At 36.6% G+C, this 15,794-nt stretch overlaps 2 protein-coding genes across 4 annotated transcripts in view; one reads left to right on the top strand and one right to left on the bottom strand.

Moving 5' to 3' along the window:
- Window positions 1–15,794, top strand: part of LOC132769363 (large ribosomal subunit protein eL32) — a 262,210-nt gene that overhangs the window by 152,860 nt on the left and 93,556 nt on the right. The window lies entirely within an intron of this gene.
- IFT122 (intraflagellar transport 122) overlaps window positions 1–15,794 on the bottom strand; it is a 99,392-nt gene that overhangs the window by 40,983 nt on the left and 42,615 nt on the right. For all 3 annotated transcript variants that reach the window (XM_067463495.1, XM_067463494.1, XM_060766257.2), the window contains 2 exons: window positions 14,642–14,782; window positions 10,213–10,266 (listed from right to left, as the gene is read on the bottom strand). In XM_067463495.1, the coding sequence (XP_067319596.1) occupies window positions 10,213–10,266; window positions 14,642–14,782 (195 nt within the window). The remainder of the gene's footprint in view (window positions 1–10,212; window positions 10,267–14,641; window positions 14,783–15,794) is intronic.

Raw genomic sequence — 15,794 nt, 5'->3', positions numbered from 1 at the left:
CAGCACTGTTCTTGAAACAGTGCCAAAGTCTCCATTAAGACAATGATGTTGAACCACCAGACTTGTGTTCCCATTATTCTCTCACACGCTAGTGAGAAATGAACAACTTATTGTTGTCAAGTAAGAAAACTCAACAGTTTCACCTTGACATTTCACATTATATCCTTACATTTCAGAATAAGATAAAATCGTCAAAGTCAATAGCCTTTTCCAGGCCAATTTATCTTCTTCTCAAACACATATGGTGGGGCTTGTTTGCATACATGCAAAATAACTATATGTGTCCTGAGCCTTTTTAATCTAGGTTATTCATCTATCTCCTTTTCCCATCAATCTTGTACTTTTCTCAAAATCCTTATAGGACATACATATAAACTGGACAAATTTGATGCATCTAAATATTCTTTTTATTCTTTGTTGTCCCATTTGTTTCTAGGCAAAACTCTTAGAACTATGACAAGGAATATATTGGCACAAAAAAAGAAGAAATTTCAAGTGTCTGGTAGCTTTAGATTTTATAGCATAATATGAATTTAATAATGAAGATTATAAACATCAGAAAGTGTTGTATCTTATTTATATTCTAAAAAATTAATGGTTACCATCTGTACTATCACTATGTTGTTATAGTGATCGACACCACAGAAATGCCCATAATTTTTAATTAAGTACTTTGCATTTTAAAATCTGTCTTTTTCAAGTGAGGAAACATGATACTAAACACAACTTCTAAAAAGTCATTTCTGACAGACAGTTAAGAACAAGTTTCAATGAAGTACTTTCAAAGTCATTCACATTAAGAAGTTAAGAAAATATCCTCCAAGAATGCACCACTCTTTGTGAAATAAATTAGGTTTTTATGAAGTACTAGCTGTCCCCTGCCACGTGTTGCTGTGGCCCAGTCTGTGTATATGTGTTTTGTGTGTATATATGTGTGTGTATGTGTGTAAAAGGTGTGTTTGTGTATATATGTGGTTTTGTGTGTGCATTTGTAATGTTTTGTTTTTTGGCTTTTTAAGTCCCTTCTGCTGTGTTTTTCAGTGTTTTTAGGAGTGATGGTCACTCGTTGGCCTGATACGTGTATTGTGTCCAAATTTGGAGTCAATTTGTCCAGTGGTTTTGAGTTATGTTAATCCCACAAATGAACATTACATTTTTATTTATATAGATTACCCTTAATTCACGATCACCTTGACATGCACATCCCATCATCAGAAGCAAAACCAGGTTTTGATCAACAAATAAAATTTCTTGTACAAAATGTATGAATTTTGTGTGTGTGTGTGAACATATCCACCTCAAACACAAATGTTGTTAGAATCCAGATGAGATCAAATTCTCTCCTGAGTAACCCACATTCCTTTAAAAGCAATGGCTTTGACTATAATACTCTACAGATTTTTGCCATTAAATATCTGAAAGGCAAAGCTGGGCAGCCCACCTGGATTAGCTCTTTAACTGTTCAAAGAACCATTCTGTCTTTCAGTCCTGTCAGACCTGGAAACAAGATCTAAGGATTTGATGTGATTTTAAAAAGCAGTGAATCATTTGTAAGCCCTTTATTTCTTAGTATTTCTGGCATTTTATATCAGTTATTCAGAAATGTGGCTTACTAAAATCTATTTTGTGTGAAAGAGTTTCATATCCTAATATCTTAACACAATTAGATAGATAGATAGATAGATAGATAGATAGATAGATAGATAGACAGACAGACAGATGATAGATATGCTCACTGAACCTCTCCAATGCTCATGATATAGCTAATACTTGTTTAACAAAGGACATTTGCCACTATAGTTGTCTCCCTTTTCCTGTATTCTAATTATCTACAAAGATTAATCGGTGATGGAAAAAGACTCTTTATCCTATTTACCCATTGAAGAAATCAATTCCTATCCTGTCCTGCTTACCTTAGTGTTCTGGAAAGCAAGAACACTGAATTCTGAAAGTGATCAAATTCTCTCTTTGCTCAGCAGTTCTAGTAAATGTTGGGAATGTGAAAAAAAAGGTTGGGGCATTTTACTACATGTCTTGCAAGAAAACCCAGATATACTGAAAAACATGGGATGCTAGAAATAATTGTTAAACTCAAAATCAAAATGAAACCAAAGTTTTATTTGCTGAGAATGCTGGAACCTCATCTAGAAAGAAAACATAAAAGATTACTACAATATATCATAACTGCAGCGAGAATTGTCTATGTGCAGAGATGGAAGGAACTAGTTCTCACAACAGAAGAAGAATGGCTAGTGAAGATCTGCATAGTAGTTAAGATAGACAAGCTGACTATGCTAATCAAGGAGAATTTGAGATTTATTGCTTTGAGACAAATCTCAACTGTTGGATTTATGAATTAGATGAATGTTATTAAAAGTAGAAGTGTAGTTATATACTATAGTAAAGAGGTCATATTATAGTTATAGTTATAATATAGTTAAAATAATAAGGGGTAAAAATCAGTGGACATTGAGTGTGAGGTTCGTAGAATAGTTTCTGTAGTTACGTATGTGTATTAGGTTGAGCATTTTGGCTGAACAGCGATCTGTTTCTGCTATCCCAATTTTGCCAAGCCCATGGATCCGTTTTCGCAGAACTCCTGAAAACGAGTATGGCCCAAAAAGCCATCTTCGGTCTGCAGTCACAAAATGAGGCAAGATCTGGCCCATTGGCAGCAATGGGGGGGGGGCTTCCTGGGCTCCCCTTCCCATCATTTTTAGGGCTATCGGGATGAAAATGGCCACACGTGGAGGACACATCTACCACTGTTAGCCCATCATGGATCTTATTGCTTACTTACAGAATCCTTAACCAAATATTGCTCTAGACTAAGTGCTCCCAACAGAAAAGGTTGTACTATTCATTTTTCCTAAACAGAGTTTCTCCATTAAAAAAAGATAAGAGGAAACAATCAGAATACCGGCAGTCGCTGAGTTACAAACATCCAACTTACAAGCGACCGATAGTTAAGAACGGAGGTGAGACAACAGGAAGTGACAGACATCTACACCTCAGAGAGAAATGTGCTCCTGGAAGAGTTATCACTAGGAAAAGCTGTTTCCACTGAAGTTTTATCACCAATCCTTGTTTCCACAAGACAATTTTTTCAAAATCCAGTTATCACAGGGACAGAAAGTGAGGAGAAATCTTCTGAACAGGGGCACAGACAGCAAAACAAACACCACAGATATATGTGTGAGATGTGTGTGTGTGTGTGTGTATTTGGCTGGCAAACCTGTTTCAACTTACATACAAATTCAACTTAAGAACAACCTTTTTGTTGAAAAAGAGTTTGGGAAATCCAATAAGAGAGACCGATTGGTCACTTTTTGAAAAAAAAATTAAAGGAAAAAAGGAAGGAAAATACTAACGGATGAACAGTTCCCTGTAAGTGACTTAGGACAAGGTTGTTTGAAATAGTAGATACAGCCTCTTTCTTGGGGATGTAAGGAAAGAAGATCTTTTGGAAGGAATAGGTAAGACGAAAATAATGGAATAAGACAACACACAACTTAGCGAAGACACAGAATGGAAGTCAACAAACTATTTTTGTTTTTACTTTTTAAACTTTTTTCTTTTTCTCTCTATCTCTACTCTGAAATTTTCCTACTTTTCTATAATTTAATGTTCTCCCACTTTCCCTGTAAATTTTTTCTTTACTTGTCTATTTACATTTATATATATATATATGAATGTATAACTCAATAAACATTATATATATATATATATATATATATATATATATATATATATATATATATATAAATATATAAATATATATATATATAAAAGAAACAAACCTACAGAACCTATTTTATTTGTAACTTAGGAACTGCTGTATACTGAAATGTCATAGACTGGAAATAACATCTAGAGTTTCTGTTGACTTATTGAAAGCAGTATGATGGCATGGTGATAACTCTGTCTGGAAGCACAGCAAGTTAAAGAAGCCAATTTGGCTATTTTGGAATTATCTTAAACTAAGGCTGTTTTTAAGTATTTGAGTTGGAACAAACTGGCCTAGTTCAGATGCTCAGTTTCCAGTTTGCTAAATCACATTTGGGAACAAACTAAGAAAATCTGTCTCCCTCTTTATCTTGCTTACATCCTTCTTTGCCACTGATTTTTCAGTTTAACAAAACTATAAATGTGATGTTCAAAATGAGCAATTGTGGTTTAATGTCAGTTTCCTAAACAGGATTTAAAATCAATGTCTACAGCTGATTGAAAATTCTGATATTAAAGTATGGTTAGTTTGGGATATAATGGTTAACTGTGGTTTAATTGAAACACAATGTATAAGTATAGATGTTGAGCAACAACGTAAGGAAGAAATTCTGAACTGAAACAATGTGGCAAGAACCACTATAAGAAACAATGTATTCTGTCAACTAGATAAAGATAGAGCTTTTCTTTATTTGTTTTTCTTTTTCTTTTTGGCTGGTTTAGAAGAGGCCAATCTTCCAGCACAGAGTATAAAGACTATGAACAGAAAATCTATGAACAGTAACATGAAAACTGTACAGAAGTGTTCAACTCTATAAAATTATAATATGATGAAATTAAGCCCATTAGCTCCATGTGAAATGTGTGAACACTAGTCATGGACACAGTAGTTGTCTCATTTGTTTCTTCCGTGTTTTCGTTTCGTACTGTTCATTCGATTGGCATAAAACAGAACACTCCGCTCCTGTACGGAAATATCAGTGAAACGAAAGGTAAATGGGAATGGTGACCGTTTGGTCGGCTGATTTTTGGGCTGAAAATATTTGCTTTTTTCGGACCTTGGACAAAAACTGGGGCCTTACGAATGAAACAAACTGGAATGGATAGTGGTTCTGTACAAATGCACAAGACTAGTGAACACTGTTAGATGTCTGTAAGTACAAATATTATATAACTATATAAGCATACAGATGCCCACTAACAACTTTTGAAGTGTGCACAAAATTAGCATGGCAATTCCAAATCACATCTAGTCTCTTGTTTCAAAATATATCTGACTATGGTCAAAAACTACCATCCTATGACAGCCAACATGGTGTAGTGGTTTGGCTGTTGGATTACGTCTCTAGAGACCAGACTTCAGAACCCTACTTGGCAATAAAAATCCACTGGCTAACCTTGAGTAAGTTACATTCCCTCAGACCCAGAAGAAGGCAGGAGTAAACTTCCCTCTGAACAAGTGGTGCCAAAAGAACCCCATGATCAGATCTCCCTTAAGGTCACTGTAAGTTGGAAATATATGAGGGCACATAGCATCAACTATCTAGGTTTGAAGAACATTTAATCTGATAAGAATGAAATGAAAGACTCAAAAATTGGCAAATATGTTCCTTTCTCAATTAGTCACAGTCAGTAACATGCTTTCACGGAAAAGAAGGCAGCTTAGTAATATAGCATAGCTGTGGGATACTTAATTATGCCATTAAGTTTCAGCAGTAGTATTTGCAAAGGCCACTATGGACTTATTTTCTGAAGCTTGAGGAATTATGAGGGAAGGGAGACTGAAATTCTTGTGCTTTTTCCTACTGTGTGTCTTCACTGAGGTAAGAGGGACCATTTTGTCTTTCATCTTTTTTCAATTAATTTGATATTGTTAGTGTATGTCCCACAAGTTTTATTGACTTGTCTTTGCAATCAATAAGGCAGCCTTCTATTTCTTCCTGAGCCAAACAGCGTAACATCCTTCTCTCATATATTTTACTGATTCATTTTACATCTTACTGAAATATACAGCCCAACTATATTTTGTTTTGTGTGTGGTCCCGTTTATTCCTTGCCAATGGTACTAAAACAGTCCCCAATGGATTTGGGGTTGAGGGTGCGTGTCTAGCTATGAAGGATTTAGATTCACTTCGGAAGACTGCCAGATTGCTGGGTGTCTCTAAGAAGGAGACACTAGATATACGCTGAGGAAGGTGGAAGACATTTCTCATTTCCTGGCTCAAAACATCATAAATACATTTTTATCAATTCTGCTTCTGATAGCAAAAATGATGATGTGAAAACTGTGCTCTCAGGAGGGAAAGTATACAAGCTTCAAATAGAAAAACAACTAAGGGCAAAATCAGTCTGATAAAATGGGAGAGAATGTGAAAATCAGATTTTTGATTTCATGAATTGCAAAGAGTTGAAACATTCACAAAAATCAAAACGTTGTGAAGCGGGATCAGTAGAAACTTAAGTACCTGGTTCTGAATCAGTCATCTCCAGCAATCTGCATTTATGTTCGTTATACTGAGAGGGTGCATCTATACTAACTACACAGTTCTAGCAGAGTGATACCACTGTAACTATCACTGTTCTATTCTACAGAATCCGGAGATTTGTAGTGATGATATAGTTTGTAGAATTGTCTGCCAATGAGCTTTAGTACTGTAGTTCAGTGGAGTAGACTTGAGCCCTCTACCATAGAACTCTCAATACCTAAGTAAACTACAAATCCCAAAATGTAAAAGCATCCAGAATTCTTAACTGTTATGGATGCTCTATCTCAGTGGTTCCCAACCTTTTTTTTTTTTTGACCAGGGACTAACTGACCAGGAACTACTTTGACCAGGGACCACTCTCCAACATTAGAACCAAAAGGGTTACAAATTCGTTTGAGGTCAACTTTAGATTTGGTTTAGTTATTTGGGGTGCTGATTCAGAAAATTGCATTTAAGAGACCACATCAGCTCTAGTTTCTAATACAGAACATATGCCATCCAGTAGTTGCCATCTTCTCAAGCACAGAAAACCATATTTAATAAGCCTCGGGACTATAAGAGGGTTTCATGAGATCAGTCGCTCTCATTACAATGGTTCAGTAATGGTGAGGCCATGGACTGTATTTTAGTTCTTTCATGGATCACAGGATGGGAACCACTGCTCTATCTAGAGAAACTAAATATTGGGTCCTTATCTATTAAAGTGACAGAATTTTCTTCACTGATAGGTGGATTCTCAAGGGAATGCGTGCAATGTCTAGTAGACATTAGGGCAAAATGGATCCTTTAGGTTCAAAGGCAAAACTAATCTTTCAGAGTTGTTGACCATGAAGATATTGCACTAGCAATGTTGGGAAAACTGGATAAGAAAGACTTTGAGTCCAGAGATTGGAAAAGTTTGGACCCCAACCTCCAAAATGCCCTAGTAAGCATAACTACTGGTCATACTAGGTCAGGCATGGACAAACTTTCTAACTTGGGAGCCGTATGCTAGTACTCCCTTCCAGGAGGACTGGCTGCCTGATGATGGAAGGAAGGAAGGAAGGGAAGGAGGGAGGGAGGAAAGAGAGAAGGAAAGAAGGAGAGAAGGAAGGAGAAAGAGGGAGAGAAGGAAAGAGAGAAAGAAAGACAAAAATGAAGGAAGGAAGGATGGAAGGGAAGGATGGATGAATGGAAGGAAGGACGTAAGGGATGAAGAGAATGGAGGGAGGGAGACAGAGGGACGGAAGGAAGGAAGGAAAGGAGGGAAAGAGAGAAGGAAGAACGAAAGGGAGGAAGGGAAGGAGAAAAAGGGAGGGAAGGAGGAAGGAAAGAAAAAAGTCCAAGGGGCCACATCCGGCCCCGCGGTCTGGGTTTGCCCATATCTGTACTAGGTATATTCTTGGAAAATGTGGTCCAAAAAAGTAATTTTCCAACTTCTGCATTGAGCTGAACAAGGCAGAAAGGATTTCCATACACAACGTGTTTACTTAACAGAAGTCTGAAAGGGTTCTATGATGCCTTACACTCTTGTTTTATTTCTTTTGACTGTATCAGCCAGATGAGTTTGCTTGGAAAGTTTGACTTACTTTTGATAAGTTTCCTTTGACCAAGATTCAAAATAATTCTGAAATAACAACAAGGGGCATTTCACCTCTGAAATGTCTGATAATCAACAAGAAGGGATGTGGAAAGGTGGCCACCACTTATGCAGCCACCTTCAAGCCTAGAAAGAGCTACACAAAACTGCTCTGGGCAATTTGAGAGCCTTTGCCATTTATTTTCAAGCATGATGACCGGCCCAGAGATTCTGTTCATCAACAGGGCAGATAAAGGCTGATTCTGTAATTTGAGTGTACTTTTATTCTGACATGGTTCAGAAAAAGAATGATAACGGTGGCACTACTCTTTGCATCCAATGCCATCCATATAGCAAACTGCTTCTGGCACTGTGATAAAACAAGGACACATTTGCCACAATGAGGCTGCAAAAAGAAGATTGCATCCCTACACAGGAGACAGGAACCCCAATTAAAATCTGCACAAAAGATTCCCTTCAGACTTTTCCTTGCAGCCCTACATATTTTCCATTATTGCACTATCCTGTAGGAAGGTCAGAGTGGTGATAGATTTGTTTTTCTTTCAGATTCTTCTATAATTAAAATTCTATCAAGTCATGGGCTAGGCATCTGAACAGGTTAAGAGCACAACGTGAAAACTGCAAGCCCCAGTTTTTAGTCCCAGCTGTCACTGATGTGTCATGTGACCTTGGGCAAGTCACAGTACCTTTGTGCCAGTCCCTTGCTCTGCAAAATGGAGATAAAAATAATTACCTATCTCAAGAGGATGATGTAAGACTTAATTAATTCCTATTTTTAAAATACTTTGAAACAAGCCAGAGCATTGGAACAGTGATAATTGAATATCCATTTTTTTCATTAAGTTTCTGACATAGGAGTGGATCAAAGTTGGTGGATATCAATCAACATTCCAAATCAAAAGTTCTTAGCACTCTTTTTTATCTGAATAGATTCATTGTTCCTTGCTGTATGGATTCCACACTAAGCCCAAAACACTGTATGGATTAGCAAAGACTGGTCTTGACATAAGGCTAAGAGAATAAAGAAATAACAAGGTGGGATCCTTTTGGTGCCAGAGGAGGTAGCCGTAGGAAAGGTGCTGAAATGATGCTGGATGATTCAGCAAGCATTTTAGAATGATTAGTCCCTAGTTCACCAGATAGTACTCTGTTCTCTTTACTTCATCCAATTCCCCGGCCCTATGGTATGATGTTTTGCACTATCCCATGCCTGGCCCTTTTTATAGCCTGGTCACACCCATTTTAGTATTTCTGGATTGGTTTTTGTCAAGCATTGTTTCAATGGAGTTTCAATGATGCTGTTTTATAATCTTATGTTTTATTTAATTGTGTTTTTATCTAGATTATTATATTTTACTTTATTTTATTTTAATTGCTTTTGTTTTAATGGACTGTTTTGCTTTTATGTCTTGTGGACATTGTTCCATATGTAAGCTGCCCCGAGTCTCTTTGGGAAGATGGTGGCACAGTAAAAGAATAAAATTATATTATTATTATTATTATTATTATTATTATTATTATTATTATTATTAGGAAGTAAACAAGATGGTTGTTAACGTGAGAATAATATTGCTGGCTTTAAGCACTCTATTACTTCAGTCCTAGTTTTAGAGGGGGTGGGTTCTGCAGAGCCAAAGTAATCCAGGAAGGCTACTTTTGGCAAGAATTAGAATCATAAAATCACAGAGCTGAAAGAGACCACAACAATCATTCAACCCAAGCCTCTCCTATGCAGGGAAATAGAATCAAAGCACTCCTTACAGATGACCATCCAGTCTCTGCTTAAGAACCTCCAGAAAAGAGACTCCACCATCCTCCCAGGCAGCATGTCCCACCCCCGAACAGCTCTTTCTGTCAGGAAGTTATTTCCAATGTTTCAGTGGCATCTCTTCTCCTGCAATTTGAATCCTAGTTTCTAGAGTAACAGAAAACAAGCTTGCCCCCTCCTCATTTATTATTTATTTATTTATTTGATGCACTTATTAACCGCCATTCTCAGCCCTTACGGGCGACTCATGGCGGTGTACAGTACACATAAAAAGACAGTTACAAAGGCCAGTATCAACAACATATAACTTGTTGCTTAGCACTTAGCACTTGTGACATCCTTTCAAATATTTAAACTTTGTGCTACAGGACGGGTGATCCTCCGTGCCAGCCCTCTCAGAAATCTTGGCTCAAAGGAACTTCAAAGAAGCCAGGCACTGGAGAAACAAGTGGCTTAGAAATGCAGAGTTCTCTTCTTGATGACAGTGACTTTGTCTTGTTTCCTTTGCTTCTACTTCACAAGCTTGGAAGAAGTGCAACCAGTTATTTAACTTGGCTATTATGTGTGCGGAGCACGCCACATAGATTCTGGCCTAAACATGCAAGCATGTTTGATCTCAAATCACACTTCTACGTTTCATTTTTTTACTTTACCTCTATACTGCTTATCAGTTCCAGATATTGAAGATCTCGCACTCTGGTAAATGCCTGTCAAAACACAGGAAGAAAAATACGTCAGCAAGGAGTAATATTTTATACCCAGACAGGCAACAAATATAGTAGTGATGACTTCTACTGTGTGACTATGCTTTAGTTTTCCTCTATACTAAAGGAAAAAAATGGAATAATATAAATGGAAGTGGCTAAAAATGATGTTATACACTTCACCTATTGCATGTGAATGTCTAACAGAACAATCATCACCATCACAATCACCACCACCACCACCTTCATCATCATCATCTTTATTTATAGACTGCCCTATGTCCTTGGAGGGACTCAGGGTGGTTTCCAACAAATATGGCAAATATTCAATGCCAAAAAAAACACAAACAAACATACAAACAGTTTACATCAGGACATGATACATTAAACAATTTAAAACAACATAAATATAACTTAATAATCAAAATAGTGAAAAATAAAATTAAAAATTAAAAAATCATAAAATACAACAAACCTGATAAAACACACTAAAAATAAAATATAAAACTGAATACATCAGAGCTCCATCAGGCGAGGCTTAACAATAGCAAATGCTAGGAGTGCTAAAAATGGACCTACTCAATTAAAAAGGGATGGGCGAGGGACAGTGCAAACAGTGTATCATAGTGCTGGGGAAGTGGAAGAAGTGCAAGACAGAGGTGCAGAACATCAGAAATAAATATATCATAGGCAAAATTAATTACAGAATCAAGTTATAGTAAGCATATCAATAATCAGTAAAATGAATCCAACGATACAGTGCATTAAACCTTATGTGTGTAAGCATATTATAATTCAAGCAGGGAATATCTGTTTGTATTTGCCCCGTGCTGCCTCATCTGCCCTTGAGACACAGTGGATATGTTCACAAATCACAGCTAGAATTCTTGAGGACTGAGGTAACATGCTGATGTATGTTGCCTGATCATTCCCACTGAAAACAATGGCTCTTCTATCCGCAAAGTGCTTAACCATGATGTGCAGAACTCTGGCAGACAATGAGATAATTTTATGTGGACATGAGGGAAAGCTTTTGAATAGTTGTACTATTATCTGTTCAGCAACTCAAATACAAAAGTTAGAGGTCAGGATTATCTCTGTTGTTTAATATGTTGAAAGTTATCAAAAGTCATTAGCTTACATTCCAAGCTTATCCAGGATTTCATCGACTGAACATCTAGGAGCAGATAATCTGAACCAATATCAATGTCCAAAGGCCATGATAAAATAGGTGAACCTCATATCCAGAAAAGATTCAACTTGATGCTTTGAATAATAGTTGTGCTCAGCAGGTCCTCCTAGATTGCTTATTGAATTAAACGTACAATCTGTGGAACTACCTCATCTTGGTGTAAAACTGTAACAAAAAACATATGGCAGCTTTGGCCAGAAACTGATTTGATATATCTTCTCTATTCCTTCCTAAGGAACCGGAACACCCACCACTACCAACTGTACCTTTGCTTTCCTGAGTGTAGACTAAAGTAAAATGCTCTGTGGGGGGTTCCCTTTGAAAATGTCTTTAGCTAGTGTGAAATGTTTGAGTATCTTCTGGTCAATTTAAGAAAGCAGGAAGTTTCTGTGACAATTACACTGCTTGCCAGTGACCTTCAGGTCAAGTTCAAGGTAATAACTTTGACCTACAGTGTCCTCCGCAGTCTGGGAATGTCATACACAGTGAAAACACACACATCTCTGCCTTTAATAGTGTGCAGAAAATACTGAGGGGTGTTTGGTTAGGAGACTAACAATGCCCCCCTCCCCCTGCCATATATGTCTGTTCAGAGAATTAAGTCTCACTGATTTAAGGGAGGTGAGCAGACATGTGGACAGACCTGTAACAGTGCTGATGAGGCAGTATTAACACTGTCACTTATTGCTGATATATTTTCAAAAAGTTTTTGATGCTGTATTTTATTCATGTTTTTCATTTTTATAGGCTACTCTGTTTTGGAAGAACAGTGCATAAATTAGGGTGGAAACGTTCAATTACAAATCCTGAATATATTACAGCGGCTTAGAATGTAATCTCAACATACCAAATAAATTGTGTGGGTTTTTTTAAAAAATCTAAAAGCAGCTGAAATTAGTATAGTGATGAATCTTTATGTTAAAAAAATATTCAGTTGACAATAAATACATTAAATGTATAGTTCTATATAATATGTTCTACATATTAGCTGCTTTTGTCATGTTAATCTGCTCTAATGCCGAGAGAGAAGATTACAACATTTTCAAGCAAATGAAAACTGTTTCTCTTTAAATGGAATGCATACATAAATATCTAGCAAAAGAGATAGAGCAAATGCATAGATTGGATTCTGAGTTCTATTGTAAAAAAGAGAAAATCAATCCAATTTGAGGCTTCCACTGGAAGAAGACAGGAAGAAGCCAATTTTGACATATTTAGCTTTCACTCTGAAAGCTTCATGCCACTCATCCATCCTATTCCAAAGAGTCGTCCCTCCCTTATCCTTCTAGTGAAGATCTTTGGAAATACAAGGTGCTGAATAGGGAGGGAGGATTAGCCAAATTTGTTTCTATCAAGGGGATGCTTTACCAACATAGAATCAGTTAAGCTGCAAGTTACTGAGTTCTGCTGCACTGTAGCTTTCTAAGAACAAAAAATATTTACTTGCATATGGCAAGGCACTGCTTTTTCAGTATTATTATTATCTTCTACTAGCTGTTAGGATTTCTGGGAGTTGAAGGCCAAAACATCTGATGATCCACAAGTTGAGAACCACTGCCCTAGAAGTACTTCAATCTCTAAATCAAGAGATAAAAGTGGGGTATAAATATAATAACAACAACAACAACGATGATGATTTTTTAAAATTTTTAATTACTTGTATTGTTGTTTTATTACTTGTATTGTTGTATTTGGGCTCGGCCTCATGTAAGCCGCACCGAGTCCTTTGGGGAGATGGTAGCGGGGTACAAATAAAGTGTTATTATTATTATTATTATTATTATTATTATTATTATTATTATTATACATTCCCCCAATTCTGTGACCATAAAAAGTGCATATATCTCTTACTGCAAATGTATGCAATATTTTGTTTTAAAAATAAATGGAAATGTGTGTGTGTGTGTGTGTGTGTGTGTGTATATATATATATATATATATATATATATATATATGTCTTAACCAAAGGAGAAAAACAAATACTTTGTCAGCAGTCTAAGGCATGGTTTGAAGACACAAGCTCCAGAAACATTTCTAAAGCTAAGCTGCTTTGGGTCTGCTCATTGCCTGAGAAAAGAGACTCCTAGAAACTCCACTTTGAAAGAAGGGTAAGATTGCAAATGTAGGTTTGTCCGTGCTCCTTCAGAAGTAACTTGAAGGTGGTGCTAGGGGGAAGAGCAGAACAAAAGCTTGGGAAGAACAGGTCTGTCCAGTCCTAATAGAGAGGAAATCTGAGAGAAGACTTTAAAAGCAAGGAGAGAAAAAGCACAAGAGAAGAGAAGAGAGAAGGCTGTGCTCACTCTACTCAAGTTTGTAAAGAATGCCCCAAAGCTCAGCCCCACATGTACTCCAGATGCACAGTGAAGCAAGGCATGGACTGCCTGAATACGCATAGTCCCCACAGGAGAACATTTAAAAGGAAATGTTCAAAGCTGCTCCGAGTGAGAAAGTATAAGCAATAAATTGCCCACATTCAAAGCTAAAATACTTCGCAGTGGAAATGAAAAAAGGAGAAGAAATCTGAATGTTTTTTTCAAAAAGAAGTGGGTTTACTACATTATAGCAAAACAAATCATTTCTGCCACACAGTGGTCAATGATGGCAGTAGCAGACTAATATTTTTATTTTATTTTCATAGTGAAAGAGTTAGTCTATTTTAACTTAATTTTAACCATTACCTATGTCTGGAATTGAAACAGAATTAGAATGTTCAATTAGCATTTTAGAGACTGAGAATAAAACATATATCTTAACTCCCACTCAACTTCCATTACATTCCTAACAGAGACTGAGGAGAAAACAATTTATAATATATTACCATAACACTGTCAAGGCTTTAAAGTGATACTTAAATTTCAGGATATACACCTTAACAACAACAACAACAACAATAATAAACTTTATTTATATCCCGCCACAATTTCCCATAGGGACTCAGGGAGGCTCACAAAGCACACAATGGTACCATACAACATAAAATACAACATATCAATATTAAAACCAGTAACACATTTAAACCAGACATAAAATTAACAAGAGCAATAAATTCAATAAAATATGGCATTACAATCAATTTAGCTTTCTTGTTTCAACTGGCATAGTATCATATATATGTATAATTACTTTCAGTTAATACAAATGAGAGAACTGTTAAACGCATTTACATATGAAGATAAAGTGCTTTACCTTCTTAGCTGTTTCAAACTCAAGTCCTTCCAAAGCCTCCATAGCCAGTTCTTTCCAATCTGTGTCAGTCACTCCCAAGCAGGCAATCTTGTAGGCTTCTCTGAACATTTTCCTCTCCAAGTATTGATACATAGGTGCTGACTGCGGGTGTTAAAGCAAAGCAAACCATTGAGACATTAGTTTTATTTCCTAAGTTTAATAGGAAAATTACACTTTTATAACATACTTGAAAAAGGGTAATAGAAACCAAGACACGGAGTTAAGTGTGTTTCCACTGTATGCCCTCAACAGCAAATCAGGAGTGCTGGGAAAACCTCTTCAGAATATCTTCAGGCAGCACACAATGTCTGTGTGTCTGTGTGTACAGACAAGTCCAATTGAAGGCCTATGGTACCTGAAAGGGGAAAGCGAATTGTGATGGATCCCCATCCAGGTTGGCCATATATTTCCAACTTGTGAACTCTTGTTAATCTTTTTGCCTTTTTACTCTTAAGATTCTTTCATGGATCTCAAGGTGGCCCTAAACTGGACAAGTAGATGTGCCAATTAGTGAGTACTATATAGTGAAGTCCAATTATCCTTGTTACTTATTGTATTAAAATATTTAGATAGAAATGAGGGGGGGAAACCATTTCAGATTTATTGTATAAAAGAAAGATCTGTCCTTATGCCGGTTCCACACACAATGAACAGAGGTGTCACTTTTCCCTGAAATCCATTTCTCTCTCCAATAAGTGACATATAAGCACCACTTTTAAGTGTAACTTGTTGGATCAGCGGGCACACTCCCGAGTAGCAAGATTTGTTTATGACAGATGTTTCCTGCACAAAAAGTTTTGTAGGAAATAAAACCCTAAGTAAATTCCAAAATGCATCCCCTGGCTAACTTGTTTGGTTGCCAAACTGTTCTTACAGATGGCAGTTTGTTTTCATTCTCTTAGAAGCAACAGAATGCAATTATTCTGTCCCCATTTATAGCAGCCTTTTAATGTTTGGAAACGATTCCCATGGTATCATCCTGTTTAATACTCACTTTCCTTAAGGCCATTTTTAAACCAATCTGTAATGAAAAATAAATCTTCATCTATGTACTGTCTTTATCTAGAACCTTCATCATGTTTGTATTGTATCAAATCCATCCAATTTCTCAGGT

Source organism: Anolis sagrei, chromosome 2 (assembly GCF_037176765.1).
Source record: "Anolis sagrei isolate rAnoSag1 chromosome 2, rAnoSag1.mat, whole genome shotgun sequence".
Taxonomy (NCBI): Eukaryota; Metazoa; Chordata; class Lepidosauria; order Squamata; family Dactyloidae; genus Anolis; species Anolis sagrei.
The sequence above is the reverse complement of the archived record's forward strand: the minus strand, read 5'-3'. Positions and strand labels throughout refer to the sequence as shown.